The sequence below is a fragment of the Hemitrygon akajei genome, chromosome 12 (genome assembly GCF_048418815.1).
Source record: "Hemitrygon akajei chromosome 12, sHemAka1.3, whole genome shotgun sequence".
Lineage (NCBI taxonomy): Eukaryota > Metazoa > Chordata > Chondrichthyes > Myliobatiformes > Dasyatidae > Hemitrygon > Hemitrygon akajei.
In genome coordinates, this window is record NC_133135.1 from 96,497,419 (window position 1) to 96,517,392 (window position 19,974).

The window sequence follows — 19,974 nt, forward strand, 5'->3', positions numbered from 1 at the left end:
CACATACAGCTGAGGTCCCAACACAGATCCCTGCAGAACTCCATTAATTACAGACCTCCAACTTGAATAAGTCTCTTCAACCACTACACTCTCTCTTCTATGCGCAAACCAGTTCTGAATCCAAACAGCCAATTTGCTGTGGATCCCATGCATCTTAATCTTCTGGATTCGCCTCCCATGAGGATGTTTGTCAAACGCCTTACTAAAATCCATGTAGACAACATCCACTGCCCTACTCTCATCAATCTCTCTCGTCACTTTGTGAAAAAGAATCAATCAGGTTGGTAAGGCATGGGTCTCAAGATGGCGCTTATGGAGTGAAGCGGTTTTAGGCTTCGCTCCAACCCTTTTACTTTTTTTTAACCTACAAACACCCCCTAATTAATCTTTTTATACCTATTCTAAAGGGGTTTAAATGTATGAAATTTTTTTCAACTGTTTGAATCATTTTCAACTCGCTGAAATGTCTAGAGCAAAGGAATCGAAACAGACGAAAGAACCATTAACTTTAGAAGCAATTGCGAATCTTATGGATGACAGACTTGAAAAACTGGAGAGTAAATTAACCTCAAAGCTTTCTACGTTCAATGAAATTTTAAAGACATTTGACGCAAAATTTCAAGCATTTACACTGGATTCACAAAAACAACAAGCAAGTATTTTAACTCTTGAAGAAGCCGCTCGCCAGAGAGATCGTATATTTGAAACTTTGCAATAACAGCAAGTTTCAACTTCTCAACAGATGGATCGTTATAAATCTAAAATCACTGATCTTGAAAACCGCTCTCGAAGACAAAATCTCTGGTTAATTGGGATTCCGGAAAAATTTGAGAAGGGCAATCTCACTGTATTTTTCTCCAAATTTTTAATGGATGTCTTTGGCTCAGAAGTACTGGATTCCCCTTCAATAATCGACCGTGCACATCGCATTTCTCATTTTCATTCAGATTCAAGTTTGAAACCACGACAAGTAATTCTCCGGATCCATTATCCTCATACCAAAGAGCGTTTGATTCAGGCTGCCCGGAAAAAGGGTATGATCAGCTTTCAAGATTTTAAATTCCGTATTCTGGAAGACTATAGTCCCGAAGTTTTAAGGGCAAGAATGGCTTTTAAATCAGTTATGTCGGAAATTCATCAGGAAGGCTACAAGCAAGCGCTGTTATTTCCAGCACATTTGAGAGTTACTCTCAATGATGGAACTTATCGGTTGTTCAAATCTCCAGAGGATGCTCAAAGATTCCTTGAAGAATAACATTTTATTGTTTCTACGGGTTGACTAATGCAATACTTAGTTTATAGATTTGGATCTTTTATAAAATGATTTTTTTTACGTGATGGCTTACACGTATTTCTCATACACGGTAAAAGTCCATTTTTGGTTTATTCTGAGTTTGTTCTTTTCATATTATTAATCTGTTAGTTTTGAAAGTAATTCATTAGGGTTTTCTTTTAAGTTCATATACACTTTTTTTATATTTTTAACGTTTAAATATTAAGATTTTTTTAAAAATAAAATGTCATTTCTTCTTCCCGAAAGACCTTAGTGCTTGTAACGTCACATCCGTTTTGATGTGTCTGAATAAGTTTAAGGACATTCTTTTAAAACACTAATACAATATTATCCATTTATGGGTTTTATCATTTTAATTTTTTAAATCCTTTTGTTTTATATATATATATATATATATAATACTAATTTTATACTTTAATTTTTGTTATACCAACCCTTATAATATGGGTGGTTTGTATCTTTTATTCAACTTTTTTTTTGTTTGAGTTGCCGTCTTGAGACGGGGGTAATTTTGGTGTTAGATTGCTTGCTTGCCTCTTTTTGGCTTTTTTCCTGGGGTTTTGAGGGTGGAGGGAGGGGGATTTTTCTTTTTTCTTTTTGCTTGCTTTATGCTTAGTTTTACTTCATGGGCTCATATTAAACTACAAAAATGGTTGCAGTGTCATGACTTCCGGTTCCTCCTTGAACTTACTTCCCTCTTCCGGATTCATGAGTTCATCTTTTTTTTAACCTTATGTGTTAATTGTAATAAATATTGTCAATATGGATAAATTTATTAATTTTGTTTCTTGGATTACTAATGGTTTAAATCATCTGATCAAACAGAAAAAAATATTCAAAGTATTCCATAGAATGAATGCTAATATTATCTTTGTACAAGAGACTCATGTATGGAAGGTGGATAGTCAACGCTTTTTTAGGTTTTGGAAGGGACAACAATATCACTCGAATTCTCAAGCCAAAGTAAGAGGCGTTTCCATTTTTATAGATTCTTCAACCTCCTTTATATACCATGAAACAATTTCAGACCCACAAGGTAGATTTTTGCTTATTACTGGTCTACTTTTTAATCAAAAAGTTGTTTTAGTTAATGTTTATGCTCCAAACACTGATTGTCCTGAATTTTTTAAGTGTCTATTTACATCCTTTCCCAATTTGAATCAGCACATGCTGATAATGGGTGGGGATTTTAACTGTTGTTTAAACCCTTCGATGGATAGATCTAAGCCCACCCAAGCTCTCCCGAATAAATCGGCCTCTCTTATTAATTCCTTTATGACTGATTCTGCAGTTTCTGAAATTTGGCGTTTTTTACACCCCAATGACAAAGAGTTTTCATACTTTTCTCATGTTTATCATAATTACTCAAGAATTGACTACTTCTTTATTGATCATCGTTTACTCACAGATGTTATCGATTGTAAATATGACTCTATTACCATTTCTGACCATGCACCTTTGAAGCTATCTATTAAGACAATGGACTCATCTACTAATGCTAAATCTTGGAGGTTTAACTCTATTTTATTGCAGGACTTAGACTTTGTTAATTTTATTAAACAACAAATTGATTGGTTTTTCTCAACAAATTCTACAGCAGAGATCTCTAGTGGAATTTTATGGGACACTTTTAAAGCATTTATTCGTGGACAGATTATTTCATACTCTGCTAGAGTTAGGAAACGAACTAATTCTAAAATATTAACATTGGTTGATAAAATCAAAACAATTGATAAGATTTATTCAGTGACCCTCAGTAAAGAACTTTATAAAGAAAGAGTGGAACTTCAAATGGAGCATAGTTTGTTATTATCCTCTTCGATTGAAAATCAGTTAATTAAATGTAGAACCCAGTTTTATGTACATGGAGATAAGTCTGGCAAATTATTGGCTAATCAATTGAAAACTGCTTCGGTTAAATGACAGATTACTAGGATTCGTAAACCCAAGATAGCACTCTGACGATCGACCATAAAGAGATAAATAAAGCCTTTCAAGATTTTTATAATTCCTTATATCAATCAGAATTTGTTGAGGATTCTTCTATAATAGATGAATTTTAAAGAAAATTGAATATTCCAAAATTAACAGTAGAGGATAGTGTATTCCTAGATACACCTATTACAGAAACTGAAATAAAAAAGGCTATTTTTTCAATGAATTCCGGTAAAGCTTCTGGTCCGGATGGTTATACTGCAGAATTTTTTAAATCCTTTTCCTCTATACTTTCTCCTTGGCTTTGTAAAATTTTTAAAGATGCATTAATTATAGGCAAATTGCCACAATCTTTTTATGAAGCCTCTATTTCTTTAATTCTTAAAAAAGATAAAGACCCTGTTGAATGTGCATCCTATCGGCCTATATCCTTGCTGAATACGGATTTTAAGATTTTTAGTAAAATTTTGGCTACTAGATTAGAAAATATATTACCTTGAATTATTTCTGAAGATCAGACTGGATCTATTAAAAACCGCTATTCATCTTTTAACATTAGAAAATTAATTAATATTATTTATACTCCTTCACCCAAAATACCAGAATGTGTCATTTCCTTAGATGCTGAAAAAGCATTTGATAGAGTTGAATGGCCATATTTATTTAATACGTTGCAGCATTTTAATTTTAGTTCGAAATTTATATCATGGATTAAATTAATATACCGTAAACCCTTGGCTTCGATCTTTACCAATAATCAAAGATCTTTTTTTCAGTTATTCCGTGGTACAAGGCAAGGCTGGCCTTTAAGTCCTTTACTATTTGACATTGTTTTGGAACCTTTGGCTATAGCCATTCGTGAATCACCTAATATTTTGGGTATTACTCGTGGGGAAGGGACGTATAAGTTATCATTATATGCTGATGATTTGTTACTATACATATCCTACCCTGAGAGGTCTATCCCTGCTATTTCGTCCTTGCTTGCTCAGTTTAGTAACTTTTCCAGTTATAAATTGAATTTTAATAAGAGTGAATTATTTCTATCAAATATGCAAGTTCCAATTTATAAACATTTACCATTTAAAGTTGTCACAGATTATTTTACTTATTTGGGTATTAAAATTGCCAAAAAACATAAAGATTTATTTAAAGTTAATTTTTTACCTTTAATTGACCAAATTGACCACTTGCTACCAGGTGGTCTCCATTATCTTTGTCATTGGTTGGTCGAATTAATGCTATTAAGATGATGGTATTACCCAAATTCTTATATTTATTTCAAGCATTACCAATTTTTATTCCTAAATCTTTTTTTGATATTATTGACTCCAAAATATCTTCCTATCTGTGGCAGAATAAAAATCCTACACTAAGCAAAAAATATTTACAGAAGCCTAAGAAGGAGGGTGGTTTGGCTTTGCCAAACTTGAGATTTTACTATTGGGCAGTTAATATACGATATTTAATATTTTGGACACAAGAATCGACTATAGCAGCTTGCCCACAATGGGTAAATTTGGAATGTAAATCTGTACAAGACTTTTCATTGTTTTCAATTTTAGGATTTTCACTTTCTTTTTCTTTATCTAAATTGAATAAATAAATAACTAATCCTATAGTCAAATATACATTGCGAATTTTGTTTCAATTTCGTAAATTTTTTGGTTTGAATAAGTTCATCTTATCAACCCCTATAATATCTAATTTTTTTTTTCGGCCCTCTTTTATGGATCAACCTTTTGTATAACATGTTTTCGTGATCTGTTTTTGGATGATAGCTTTATGTCCTTTGAACAGCTATCTAATAAATATAATTTACCTAAAACTCATTTTTTTAGATATTTGCAAGTTAGAAATTTTTTGTATAATGAGTTAGTCTTTTCCGAAACTACGTCCATCAGACATTACGGAAAGAATTTTAGCTCTGAATCCTTGTCAAAAGGGTTTAGTAGCTGTCATTTATAATATGATCGTGAAAATACAGCCAGAAGTATCAGAAAAAATTAAGAAGGAATGGGAAAAAGAACTTCATTGTCTTATACCCACTGAGCAGTGGGAGAAAATTTTACTATTAGTCAATTCGTCTTCTGTTTGTGCTAAACATGCCCTAGTACAATTTAAGGTTGTACATTGAGCTCATATGTCTAAGGATAAACTTGCTCGATTTTATTCTTATGTTAATCCAACCTGTGACAGATGTCATTCTGATGTTGCTTCATTGACCCATATGTTTTGGTCTTGCCCTTGTTTGCAAAATTATTGGAAAGATATTTTCAGTATTATTTCAACAGTTCTGAATATCAATTTCCAACCGCATCCTATTACTGCCATTTTCGGTTTACCAATGGTGGATAATAGTCGTTCATCCTCCTCATCTCGACGAATGATTGCATTTGTTACATTAATGGCTAGAAGATCTATTTTATTGAATTGGAAATAAATTAATCCTCCAACTATATTTCAGTGGTTTTCTCAAACTATCTCTTGTTTGAGCTTAGAAAAAATTAGAAGTGTTGTCTTTGATCCTTCAGTTAAATTTGAAGAAACTTGGAGACCATTTATTCAACATTTTCATATGAGTTAAATTGTCTTTTCCTAAACCTCACTTTTATTATCCTTAATTATTTGGATGGAGGTTCGGAGTTATTGGCACTACTGTATATATTTGACATTATGCAATGGCCCATGTTGGTTAGTGTTTTTACCCCTCTTTTTTTTGGGGGGGGGTTTATTTCTTTTGTTCATAAATACCATGAGTTTGGGAGGTTATATATATTGATTATTATATATTTGAATGTCTACTTAAACTATTAACTATGTACTCTCAAACTCTCTGTATTCATGTTTCATTTATGTTTGCTTAAAAATTAATAAAAAGATTTAAAAAGAAAATAAAGGTTGGTAAGGCGCAACCTTCCACGTACAAAGCCATGCTGGCTCTCCCTAATTAGGTCATGGGTTTCCAAATGCTCATATTTCCTATTCCCAAGTATTTTTTCCAGCAGTTTCCCTGCAACTGACATTGAGACTTACCAGTCTATAGTTGCCAGGATTTTCCCTTGTTTAGTTGCCAGGATAGAGTTAATTTTCATTGGATATTTGTTCTATTTTAATTTGAATGTTTATTGTTTCTGGTTGTTTAGAAATGTTTAATTTTTCACTTATCCAAAACAGAAGTAGTATCCAAGTAATTATAGCAACCTAACCCTTCTCTTTGTGATTTTTATAAATGACCTGGATGAGGAAGTGAGGGTTCATTTGGTAGGTCAAATATGATGACAGAATATAGTATTAATGGCAAGACTCTGGGCAGTGTGGAGGTACATGGAGTTTAGAAAAATAGAAGGCTCTGGGTAACCCTAGGTAATTTCTAAGTACATATTCGGCACAGCACTGTGGGCCGAAGGGCCTGTATTGTGCTGGAGGTTTTCTATGTTTCTAAAATTATGCATATTAAATGATTCATATATATTGGGATGGGGTGGTTTGTGTTATCTTATGTGAACTAAGGAAGTTCTAAAATGTTGAGTGTATTTGGAGAAGCAGCATCAATTTTGTTTAAATAGCAATCGTAGGGGCCAATTTTATTGCATAAATTTGGTGTGATTTCAGAATTTTAACATTTTTTTAAATTAAAGTTTTGTATGAAAAGTTGCCAGGCTGAATAATCTGCCTTCTTAGCAGCAAAGCTACACCTTTGCCATATTGCTATGCACTACACCTACCCACTCTTGTCTCAATAGACAGCCACCTCTTCCAGAGATCCATGCTCTACCGTGAATTTACAAATTGCCTGTTGCTAACTTTGTGTGATTGCTTAAAATCATAATCTGATAGATTGCTGTGGATATACATATTAGCTGGAAGAGAGGGGAGTGCTTGCATTTTGTAAAAATAAGAAAAGAACATTAATATTGTATTGCTTGATGAAAGAGCAAGTTCAAAACTTTTTATTAGATATGAAGTCAATACTCAATGTATTTTAAGATGGCATGATATATTAAATGTGTTTTCTGCTGCATTACCTGAGGTATCAATTGCATATTACTGGAGAGATTATAGCATATTGACCTATTTTATTTATTGTGTACCCAGACACATGCAGAGAGCCTTCTGCAGTTTGCACAGACACACCAAGAGATGCTACAAGAGTCCACAAATAAAATGATGGTTCAACAAGTGGAGACTGCTAAGCTGACTGCAGATGCCACACGCCAGATCAAAGAGGTACACTGAACTTTGTTGTAGCTGTTTCAATAAACCACACTTTCCATGATACATATGATATTTCCTATACTTTGAAAGGCTAACTTGTTATGGGATTTGTGCTTTGATTGAGCCATGATGTATTGTGCATTTAAATAAACAGATGAAGCTGTTATACTGAATATGACACATTAGGGTAGGTGGCATAAGCCTTGGTGAGGGTGAGATAGGACTTTTAAGGGGATAATGTCAGAAATTAGGGCCTTGACATTTAAAATTACACTCAGTACTCACCTTATTAGGCCACTGAGTATCTTCATGGTCTTCTGCTGCTGGAGCTCATCCACTTCAAGGTTCAATGTGTTGTGCGTTCAGAGGTACTCTTGTGGACATCACTATTGTAAAATGTGGTTATCTGAGTTACCATCGCTTATCAGCTTGAACTAGTCTACCCATTCTGCTTTGACCTCTATCCTAAAAGCATTTTCACTCACAGAAATGCTGCTCACTGGATTTTTTTTTTTTGTTTTTGCACCATTCTCTGTAAATTCGAGAGACTGTTGAGAATGAAAATCCCAGGAGATCAGCAGTTTCTGAGAGATCCAAACCACCCCATCTGGCACCAACAGTCAATTTGACCACGGTCAAATGTCACTTAGATCACATTTGTTTCTATAATCTGATGTGTGGTCTGAACAACTGAACCTCTTGATCAGGCTTGCTTGCTTGCATTGAGTTGCTGCTACATGATTGGCTGCTTAGATATTTGTATTAAAAAACAGTTGTGCCTAATAAAGTAGCCACTGAGTGGATATTTGCCAGATCATTAGGGGATTTGAAAACTCAAGAAAACCATGAAATAAAGACACCATTGAGCTGAAGGCCACTACAGATCAAAGTGGTAGTGACGGTGATCTAGATTTGATGAAAGCTTGAATGCAAGCTTTGATTAAGCTAAGGTTCACAGTGGATGAAAAATTTAGACAAGGCTCTTAGCAAAGATGGGCTGAGGAATGGTCAATGTCACAAAGGAGGATTAATTTACTGAAGAAAATATCAGAATACAAGTTGAGAAACATAGAAACTTAGACAACCTGCAACACAATACAGGCCCCTCGGCCCACAAAGCTGTGCCGAACATGTTCTTACCTTAGAAATTACCAAGGGTTGCCCATAGCCCTCTCTTTTTCTAAGCTCCATGTACCTGTCCAGGAGTCTCTTAAAAGACCTATCATATCCACCTCCACTACTGTTGCCGGCAGCCTGTTCCACACAGTCACTGCTCTCTGCATTAAAAAACATACCCCTTACATCTCCTCTAAACCTACTTCCAAGCACCTTAAAACTATGCCCTCTCGTGCTAGCCTTCTCAGTCCTGGGAAAAAGTAACTAACTATCCATACGATCAATGCCTCTCACTATCTTGTACACCTCTATCAGGTCACCTCTCATCCTCTGACACTCCAATGAGAAAAGGCCAAGTTCACTCAGCCTATTCTCATAAGGCATGCTCCCCAAACCAGGCAACATTCTTGTAAATCTCCTCTGCACCCTTTCTATGGTTTCCACATCCTTCCTGTAGTGAGACGACAGAACTGAGCACAGTACTCCAAGTGGGTATGATCAGGATCCTATATAACTGCAGTATTACCTCTCGGCTCCTAAATTCAATTCCACAGTTGATAAAGGCTAATGCATTGCATGCCTTGTTAACCACAGAGTCAACCTGCGCAGCAGCTTTGAGTGTCCTATGGACTCTCACCACAAGATCCCTCTGATCCTCCACATTGCCAAGCGTCTTACCATTAATACTATATTCTGCCATCATATTTGACCTACCAAAATGATCCACCTCACACTTACCTGGGTTGAACGCCATCTGCCACTTCTCAGTCCAGTTTTGCATCCTATCAATGTCCTGCTGTAACGTCTGACAGCCTTCCACACTATCCACAACACCTCCAACCTTTGTGTCCTCAGCAAATTTACTAACCCATCCCTCCACCTCCAAATCCAGGTCATTTATAAAAATCACGAAGAGTATGGGTCCCAGAAGAGATCCCTGAGGCACACCACTGGTCACTGACCTCCATGCAGAATTTGACCTTTCTATAACCCCTCTTTGCCTTCCGTGGGCAAGCCAGTTCTGGATCCATGAAGCCATGTCCCCTTGGATCCCATGCCTCCTTACTTTCTTAATAAGCCTTGCATGGGGTACCTTATCAAATGCCTTGCTGAAATCCATATACACTATATCTACTGGTCAATCTTCATCAATGTAAGGAACGACCTGCCTTTGACAAAGCCATGATGACTATTCCTAATCATATTATACCTCTCCAAATGTTCGTAAATTCTGCCTCTCAGGATCTTCTCCATCAACTTACCAACCACTGAAGTAAGACTCACTGGTCTATAATTTCCTGGGCTATCTATGCTCCCTTTCTTGAACAAAGGAATAACATCCGCAACCCTTAAATCCTCTGGAACCTCTCCTGGATGAGGACCATTGATGATGTAAAGATCATTGCTAGAGGCTCAGCAATCTCTTCCCTCACTTTCCACAGTAGCCTGGAGTACATTTCATCCGGTCCCGAAGACTTATCCAACTTTATGCTTACCAAAAGCTCCAGCACATCCTCCTCTTCAATATCTATATGCTCAAGTTTTTCTGTCCGCTGAAAGTCACCCCTACAATCGCCAAGATCCTTTTCCATAGTGAATACTGAAGCAAAATATTCATTAAGTACCTCTGCTGTCTCCTCTGGTTCCATACATACTTATCCACTGTCACGCTTGATTGGTCTTGCGTCTTATCTTCTTGCTCTTCACATACTTGTAGAATGTCGTGTGGTTTTCCTTAATCATGTCCACCAAGGCCTTCTCATGGCCCCTTCTGGCTCTCTTAATTTCATTCTTGAGCTCCTTCCTGCTAATCTTATAATCTTCTAGATCTCTATCATTACCTAGTTTTTTGAACCTTTTGTAAGCTCTTCTTCTTGTCTAGATTTTCAACAGCATTTGTACACCACGGTTCCTGTACCCTACCATCCATTCCCTGCCTCATTGGAACATACCTGAACATTTGCCACATATCTTCCGTACATTTCCCTGAGAACATCTGTTTCCAATTTATGGTTCCAAGTCCTTGCCTGATAGCCTCATATTTCACATTATTTCAATTAAACACTTTCCTAATTTGTCTGTTCCTATCCCTCTCCAATGCTATGGTAAAGGAGATAGAATTGTGATTTAAAGATGGTAATCGGTTGGAGCTTAAAAGAGTTCAGAAGGAACTCAGAGTACAGATAAGGGGGGCAAAGGAGCAGTATAGGAGGAAGCTAGAACAAAAGCTGCAGAAAAAAAGCATGAAGGAGGCGTGGGATGGGATGAAGATCATCACCGGATGCGGTGCAAAGCGGGGGGCGAACATAAGTGGAGATGTGGAGAAAGCGAACCAGCTGAACAACTTCTTCAACAGGTTCGACAGCTCAATCTCATCCTCACCGCAGAAATCCACACCAGGCTTACTTCCCTCACAGGAAAATAGCCACTCACAGGAGACCTTGCCCACGCCCAGGATTACGGCTGCACAGGTGGAAGGTCAACTGAGGAAGATCTGTACCAGCAAGGCGGCTGGACCGGATGGAGTTTCCCCATGATTACTGAGGGCCTGTGCGACTGAGCTGGGAGAACCACTACAGCGCATCTTCAACATGAGCCTGGAGCAGAGAAGAGTACCCAGACAGTGGAAAACATCCTGTATTGTCCCGGTACCGAAGAAACCACAACCAAAGGTGTTGAATGACTTCAGACCTGTTGCCTTGACGTCGCACGTGATGAAGACCATGGAGCGGCTGATAATACAGAATCTGAGGCCACAAACCAGGCACGCCCAGGATCCTCTTCAGTTTGCGTATAAGGAGAAGGTGGGAGTGGAGGATGCTATCACGTATTTGCTGCACAAATCACTCTCTCACCTAGATGGGGTCAGTTGTGCTGTGAGGATTACATTCCTTGACTTCTCTAGTGCCTTTAACACCATCCAGCCCAAGATCTTAAGGCACAAACTAACGGAGATGGGAGTAGACTCTCACATGGTGGATTGGATAGTGGACTACTTGACAGATAGACCTCAGTATGTGCGGTTGGGAGACTGTAGGTCTGACACGGTGGTAAGCAGCACAGGGGCGCCGCAGGGAACCGTACTTTCTCCGGTCCTGTTCACCCTGTACACATCAGACTTCCAATATAACTCGGAGTCCTGCCATGTGCAGAAGTTCGCTGATGACACGGCCATAGTGGGGTGTGTCAGGAATGGACGGGAGGAGGAGTATAGGAAACTGATACAGGACTTTGTGATATGGTGCAACTCAAACTACCTGCGTCTCAATATCACCAAGACCAAGGAGATGGTGGTGGACTTTAGAAGATCTAGGCCTCATATGGAGCCAGTGATCATTAATGGAAAATGTGTGGAGCAGGTTAAGACCTACAAGTATCTGGGAGTACAGTTAGACGAGAAGTTAGACTGGACTGCCAACACAGATGCCTTGTGCAGGAAGGCACAGAGTCGACTGTACTTCCTAAGAAGGTTGGCGTCATTCAATGTCTGTAGTGAGATGCTGAAGATGTTCCATAGGTCAGTTGTGGAGAGCGCCCTCTTCTTTGTGGTGGCGTGTTGGGGAGGAAGCATTAAGAAGAGGGACGCCTCACGTCTTAATAAGCTGGTAAGGAAGGCGGGCTCTGTCGTGGGCAAAGTACTGGAGAGTATAACATCGGTAGCAGAGCGAAGGGCGCTGCGTAGGCTACGGTCAATTATGGATAACTCTGAACATCCTCTACATAGCACCATCCAGAGACAGAGAAGCAGTTTCAGCAACAGGTTACTATCGATGCAATGCTCCTCAGACAGGATGAAGAGGTCAATACTCCCCAATGCCATTAGGCTTTACAATTCTACCGCCAGGACTTAAGAACTTTTTAAAAGCTATTATTAATGCTTTTTGGGATGGTGATTTAGATGCATATCATATTTTTTTACTGAGTTAAGTATTGTATGTAATTAGTTTTGCTACAACAAGTGTATGGGACATTGGAAAAAAGTTGAATTTCCCCATGGGGATGAATAAAGTATCTATCTATCTATCTATCATCACTATCTCACTAATACTGTCCCACTGAGAGATCAGTCACCTGACCATGTTCATTTCCCAATACCAGCTCAAGTACAGCCTCTCCTCTTGTAAGCTTATCTACATACTGTGTCAAGAAACTTTCCTGAACACACCTAACAAACTCCACCCCATCTAAACCCCTTTCTCTAGGGAGATGCCAATTGATATTTCGGAAGTTAATATCTCCCACCACAACAACCCTGTTATTATTACACCTTTCCAAAATCTGTCTCCCTATCTGCTCGTCGATGGCCCTGTTACTATTGGGTGGTCTATAAAATAAAAGCACCCAGTAGAATTATTGACCCTTTCCTGTTCCGAACTTCCACCCACAGAGACTCCATAGACAATCCCTCCATGACTTCCTCCTTTTCTGCAGCTGTGACACTATCTCTGATGATCAACAGTGCCACGCCCCACCTCTTTTGCCTTCCTCCCTGTTCTTTCTGAATCATCTAATGCCTGGCACTCTTGAGTAGCCATTTCTGCTCCTGAGCCATCCAAGTCTCTGTAATGGCCACATCATAGCTTCAAGTACTGATCCATGCTCTAAGCTTATCCGCTTTGTTCATGATACTCCTTGCATTAAAATAGACACATCTCAAACCATTGGTCTGAGTGTGTCCCTTCTCTATTACCTGCCTATCCTCCCTCTCGCACTGTCTCCAAGCTCTCTCTATTTGTGAGCCAACCGCCTCTTCCTCCATCTTGTCAGTTCAGTTCCCACCCCCCAGCAATTCTGGTTTAAACTCGCCCCTTTACAAACCTCCCCACCAGGATATTGGTCCCCCTGGGATTCAAGTGCAACCCATCCTTTATGTACAGGTCACGCCTGCCCCAAAAGAGGTCCCAATGATCCAAAAATCTGAATCCCTGCCCTCTGCTCCAATCTCTCAGCCATGCATTTGTCCTCCACCGCATTCTATTCCTATACTCGCTGTGTGTGGCACAGGCGGTAATCCGAAGATTACTACCTTTGAGGTCCTGCTACTCAACTTCCGTCCTAACTCCCTGCAGTCTGTTTTCCTATGGAAAAGGATCTGTAGTCTCCTCCTTTTTCCTACCTACATTGTTGGTACCAATATGTACCACAACCTCTGGAAGTTCCCCTTCCCACTTCAAGATGTCGCAGACACGATCAGAAACATCACAGACCCTGGCACCTGGGAGACAAACTCCATATTTCTTTCCTGCGTCCACAGAATCACCTGCCTGACCCCCTAACTATAATGGTTCCCTATCACTGCTGCCATCCTCTTCCTTTCCCTACCTTTTGAGCCCCAGGGCCATTGTTGCTTCCCCCAAGTAGGCTGTTTGCCCCAACAGTACTCAAACAAGAGTACTTACTGTTAAGGGGTACAGCCACTGGGGTACTCTCTAGCCTCTGACTCCTGCCCTTCCCTCTCCTGACTGTTACCCAGTTATCTGCCTCCAGAGGCCCCGGTGTGGCTACCTGCCTACAACTTCTCCCTATCACATCCTCACTCTCCCTGACCAGACCATAGTCATCGAGCTGCATCTCTAGATCCCTAACATGGTCCCTAAGGAGCTGCAGCTTGATGCACCTGGCGCAGATATGGCTGTCCAGGAGGCTGGGAGTCTCCAGGACTTCCCACATCTGACACCAAACACAGGACACCAGCCTCACACACACAGTTTCCTGTCTGTACTCTACACAGATAACCTACCTCGCCTTGGTTCGTTATTGCTGAAGCCCTGTTGAGCCAGTCTTCCTATTCTCCTCCTCTCCTCTCTTCTCCCGCTGTATAAAGCTGTCTGCTCTTAAACTCTTCTCGCTGTTCTACCTGGCTGATGTCCATGCACTTGCGCAGTAGTGCCCCGATCAAACCACTGAAGAAATAACCCTCTCCTTTTAAACTCTTCAAAAGAGATTTGTGAGTACACTTTGTCGTGAGTTTCCATCCTTTACATGCACAATTGGGATTGACGAACATAGTAAAATTTTCACCATGTATCAGGTGTCAAGTATATATTTGAAATTTCCTCATGCCCTTCACTTCCTCACTTCAGCTCATCACATCTTATTCTCCCATTGATTTATCTTGATTCCTACTCTGATCAACTTGTGCAGGGAAATTTCTAACACTTTGTTCAACCTAAACCATTACTTCTTTTTCTTCCAGAGATCACCTGCAGAATGTTTCCAGCATTTATGTATTTTATTTCAGATTTCTAGCATCTAGTTGCTTTTTCATTAATTTTTAGAAGAGATGCTTAAAATAGGAGCACTAATACTAAAGAATCTGATGATGCCAAGAGTAGGATTTGGAATCAAATTGGATGGGCATAGTGTAAAATGATCATAAATCAATGCTCAGAATCTACATTTGTTATACACATTAATAATTCATATGAATAGAGGAGGTATTATTAGTAAGTTCATGAATGGCACAGAATAGGTGTTGTTGATGATGAAAAGGATAATCAAGGAACGAAGTTTGTGTAGGAAGGTAGATCAGCATTGTTATTGATTAGTGGAGCCCAAGTGGCTTACTGCTTATCTTTAAATAAAGGGGCTTAAGGTTCGATGAAAAGTTTATTGAAAAATTTCTTTAGCTGCAATTTTGATTCAGTGTGTGCTTTGGGAAGGGTAATAGTAGTTAACCTAAGGCAAGGAGATGAATGGAAAATATTTGTGTGATCCATGGGAAAAGAGCAAGAAAGTGGCATTAATAGAATACCTCTTGAAGAAAAGTACACAGAGGCTCTATAATTTTGTGATTTCATAAAGCAACAGTTGACCACCAATTTGTATTTAATCTGTACCATACTGACAAAAGTTTTTTTTAATTTAGATGAGTAATCTAGCATACGTTCAGATTGCAACAGGATCTCCAACCACTGTGGCTACCAACCTATCACGTGGAGCAATCACTGCACCAGTTATGGCACTGTTGGACCAAAAGAAGCTGCAGCAATCTGAACTTGTGAAGCAACTGCATGTAAAGATTGAATCTGAAGGGTAAGGCATCTGAATGCTGCTTCACCTTGATCAGAGATCATTGATCAGTCTCATGAGGTTAATAATCTGGGGAGCTTGTTGCTGATGGCCTTGACTTTAGGCATATCTACTGATGCTATATGTAGGTCCCATACACATAACTCACCTTATGGATTTGTCTTTTCAGAATTAATGAATGTAACAGATGTGATGAACACAACAGTGAGCAAGTAATTATTTCTGACATTAGAATAAGACTGGTCTCACTGGTTAGCTATTTATGTAGAGACTGTTTGAATGTAGTTCATATCTCTAATAAGGATTGTAACTATAATTCAACCTTATAATGCTTGGGATTGACTTAATGGTGGAATTATTTTTAAAGCTTTCATATAACATGCGTATTACAGAATAATAGGTTGTTTGAGTAACTTCAGGAGTAGAGTTTATCCTCATCTTAGTAAGCTTAGCTTTAGGCTATTATCTGAAGATCCGGCCTTTACATATTGATTTGCAGAATGTGGTAGTTGCCCTGGTTGTAATGAGGGCTGTTTCCATGCAGTTTCTATCTATGACTCCATGACTCTAAATCTCCCAGTAACAACCATTCTCTGGGTCAATAGTCCAAGTCACTGGAAATGCAGTAACTTAACTTTAATCCTGTCAGTCCTTTTTAATTTTTAAGTAGAATTTTTACAGACTGAACAATGTTTATAAGCAAGTTAATTTTACTATATTCTGCAAAATCTGTCTTGAAAGTCTTCAAAATCTCAGTCAAACATTTAGCCATTGTTAATCAGCATGGGATAGAGTGGAGCATTCTAATTTATTTGGCAAATTTAAATTCAGTGAATTAAGCTGAAATTTACAACAAAGTTATTGGAAAGTATTTTTTTTAAATGTTGCCTTCCTTTTCATAACTTTTTCCTGAAATGGCCCATTAAAAACACCTATGCTTAAACAAAATTAAGCCAGCATTGACTTGGACTCAGATTTGGACATTGTCGGGTCATATCAGCAAAGTGACAGAAAGTTTTGTTAACAGTGCTGTCATGTGGCATTTATTTATGAATAAATATTCAATTGCATCAGGAGAATGTAGCTCATTGCAATCCTGTTCCAAACACGGACATTAAAGCTGAATTCCAGAGGTGAAGTTAGAGATAATTCGCCTCAACTCTAAGATTTATTTGAGTATAACATCAAGGAGCTTAGTAAAACTTAAGTACCGTAGATTCCGGACTACAGAGCGCACCTGATTAAAAGCCGCTGGCTCTAATTTTAAAAATAAAATCAATTTTTTACTTGTAAAGGCCGCACCGGATTTTCGGCCGCAGGTGTCCCACGTTGTAATATGAGATATTTACACAGAAAGATATTACACATGAGGATTTTTTAACTTTTAATTAAATCCATATGGTAACAAAAACAAATACATATTGCAAATGCTTTTTTTCGAACCGTGCCCGTAACGCGGCTACTTTTAAATATACGTTGCGTATACTTCTTTACTGAACAACATTCCAATATCTCCTAACGACTGGTAAAAAATATATATACTGCAGCCTACCAGGAAAAGTTATTGATCGCCTTTAACTTAAAAGCAGCGTTTTCGCTCCGCCGTCCCGTTTATCGCAAACGGCATTTAAAAGCAGCGTTCGCTCAGATCCAAAGCCGCTCGCGTAATGTGCTCCCCCCCTCCTTTCCGTTTATCGCAAACGGCATTTAAAAGCAGCGTTCGCTCAGATCCAAAGCCGCTCGCGTAATGCGCTCCCCCCCCCTTTCCGTTTATCGCAAACTGGCATTTTTCCCACAAGACGCGGCGAAACCGGGTGTGACGTCATAGCATCCCGCGATGTAGTACAGAAAACAAATATAGTTAAAACTCTTCTAACTTTAACTAGAAAATGAATTACTAAGCGAAAATATTATAAACTAAATAACTGCCATAAAGGCAGCACAATGCTTTTCTTCGAGTGTTTTCCATGTTGATGAGGGTGAGTACAAATGACTGATTTACAATAATTTAATTGTGAAAGTGCGCTTGATTTATCGTACAATTTCATTGGACCTCTGTGAACTACTCATCAATTTTATTGGTCTACTGTTATGAGGCAAAATGTTTACGAGGCGGCATGAAAAAAATCATGTATTAGCCGCTCCGTTTTAAAGGCCGCAAAGTTCAAAGCTGTTCAAAATGTGGGAAAAAAGTAGCGGCTTAAAATCCGGAATCTACGGTAATTGAGAATCCTGAGGAAAATTCAGCACCAGCTAGATAGTTTCATCCTGCACAGAGAATGGTTGAGATTGTTGGATGTCAGTCATTTCAGGGTCAGAAAATCACAATAGGAATTTCAAATGTTACTATCCTAGATCTAATCATGCTCACCATTGAATAATCTTTCATCAAGATATGTGGATGTTTGATAATTGGACGCATTTAATTCCATTCACAGTTTATCAAAAGAAGAAATTAATCATGCCTGCCTGGAATAAGGCGAGGGCAGCATTCATGTATGCATGATGTGGGAAATGATATTATCATCATAAGTACCTGATAATAGTCCACAATGTGAGATTTTAAACCCACATTCATTATTCTGTGAATTACTGCTGTAGAATCTTCACCATGAATGTCTTAGGTGATCTAAAAATTAATTGTGATGTGAACAGATAGGAGGCTGTAATGCACTTTTTGATTCCCAAAGACTTTATCATTTGCAATACAGTGGAATATTTATTTCTTGCTTGGTTAAGTGTACTTAAGTGGCACTTAAGAAGCTTGACACCATCCAGGATAAAGCAACCCATCAACTACCCTAAGCATTCATTTCTTCCACTAGTGGCACATGGCAACTGAAGTCCGTATTCTTCAAAATTCACTGCAGTCATCTGACTCTTCCACTCTGGTAACACCTGGCAATCAAGAACGCGATGAGCAGTAGGTACAGCAAATAGCCTGTCCTGCATAGTCCTGATTTGAAATACATTGTTGGTCCTTAATTGGCACTGGGTCTAGATGCTGGAACTCCCAGGCCAGTGTGCCGGGAGTAGCTTCAGAAGGATTAAAGCTCACCATGAACAGGCAATTTGGGATGTCAATACATACTGGCCTACTCTAGCAATAACTGTGTCCCATAATTAATGAAATTTGCATGGTACTTTAAATTGAGAACCTTGAAGGAGCCCCAGTGAAGTATATTTTAATAGAAAACCTGTTATAAATATTTTGGCAAGATGGAAAAAGAATTAAGCTAAGTAAATCAATGGTGATAAACTGACCTGTATGATTTTCCCCTCTTATTTCTTAGCAGGAGGAGTAACAATAGCCCTTCATCTATTGGTCCTGTGGAGAAATCACATGATTCTAAAGTTCACTATTCAGCTTCATTAGACAGCCTATCTGAGTCATCCAGATATAAACATCATGATCAAAGGTGTGATCATTTTAAAAAAAAAATTTCTTTACAGTACTTTCCTTATAAAATATTCACAAACTCTAGCTGTCACTCATTGCCTGGAGGCAGAAGTCCTGACCCCCGCCGTTAGATTTCATTCTGTTCAAGGTCCAAGGTTGTGTGCTGGGCAGCAAGCTGAGGGTAGCAGACACCAACAGAATCAACAAACTCATTCGTAAGGCCAGTGATGATGTGGGGGTGGAATTGGACTCTCTGATGGTGGTGTCTGAAAAGAGGATGCTGTCTAAGTTGCATGCCATCTTGGACGATGTCTCCCATTCACTCCATAATGTACTAGTTAGGCACAGGAGTACGTTCAGCCAGAGACTCATTCCACCGAGATGCAACACTAAGCGTCATAGGAAGTAATTCCTGCCTGTGGCTATCAAACTTTACAACTCCTCCCTCGGAGTGTCAGACACCCTGAACCAATAGGCTGATCCTGGACTTATTTCCACTTGGAATAATTTACTTATTATTATTTAATTATTTATGGTTTTATATTGCTATATTTCTACACTATCCTTGGTTGGTGTGACTGTAACGAAACCCAATTTCCCTTGGGATCAATAAAGTATGTCTGTCTGTCTGTCAAATGCCACCAACAGGCAAAGTCAGTGGCATTCAGATTGAAGTAACTTAGCTGATGTAATTGTATTTCTTTGTTGAATTCCAGCCTCTGTCGTAACTGTAATTGGCTAACTCAAAACAAACATTTTGACTCCCTGCCAGGTTTTATTTCCATCTGATATACTTAACTTTGTGCAGTGATCTGTTGTGAATTTCAACATCAGAGTGCACATGGGCCTTTCGGTTTAGTCTCAATGATAGCTTTTCTAACAAACACCTCAACCTTTTCTATTACTCTTGCCTTTCCTTTGTCCCCATCACAGGTTCCTCAGTGATATGCTTTGTTATTTGTTTCTATGCATCTTTTCC

The 19,974-nt window shown here is 38.7% G+C and overlaps 1 protein-coding gene across 4 annotated transcripts in view; it reads left to right on the top strand.

Annotated features, from left to right (window-relative positions):
* cep350 (centrosomal protein 350) overlaps window positions 1–19,974 on the top strand; it is a 277,088-nt gene that overhangs the window by 175,091 nt on the left and 82,023 nt on the right. For 3 of the 4 annotated variants that reach the window (XM_073063710.1, XM_073063706.1, XM_073063709.1), the window contains exons 19-21: window positions 7,328–7,459; window positions 15,432–15,598; window positions 18,889–19,014. In XM_073063710.1, the coding sequence (XP_072919811.1) occupies window positions 7,328–7,459; window positions 15,432–15,598; window positions 18,889–19,014 (425 nt within the window). The remainder of the gene's footprint in view (window positions 1–7,327; window positions 7,460–15,431; window positions 15,599–18,888; window positions 19,015–19,974) is intronic. The other variant, XM_073063707.1, reaches the window with a different exon arrangement.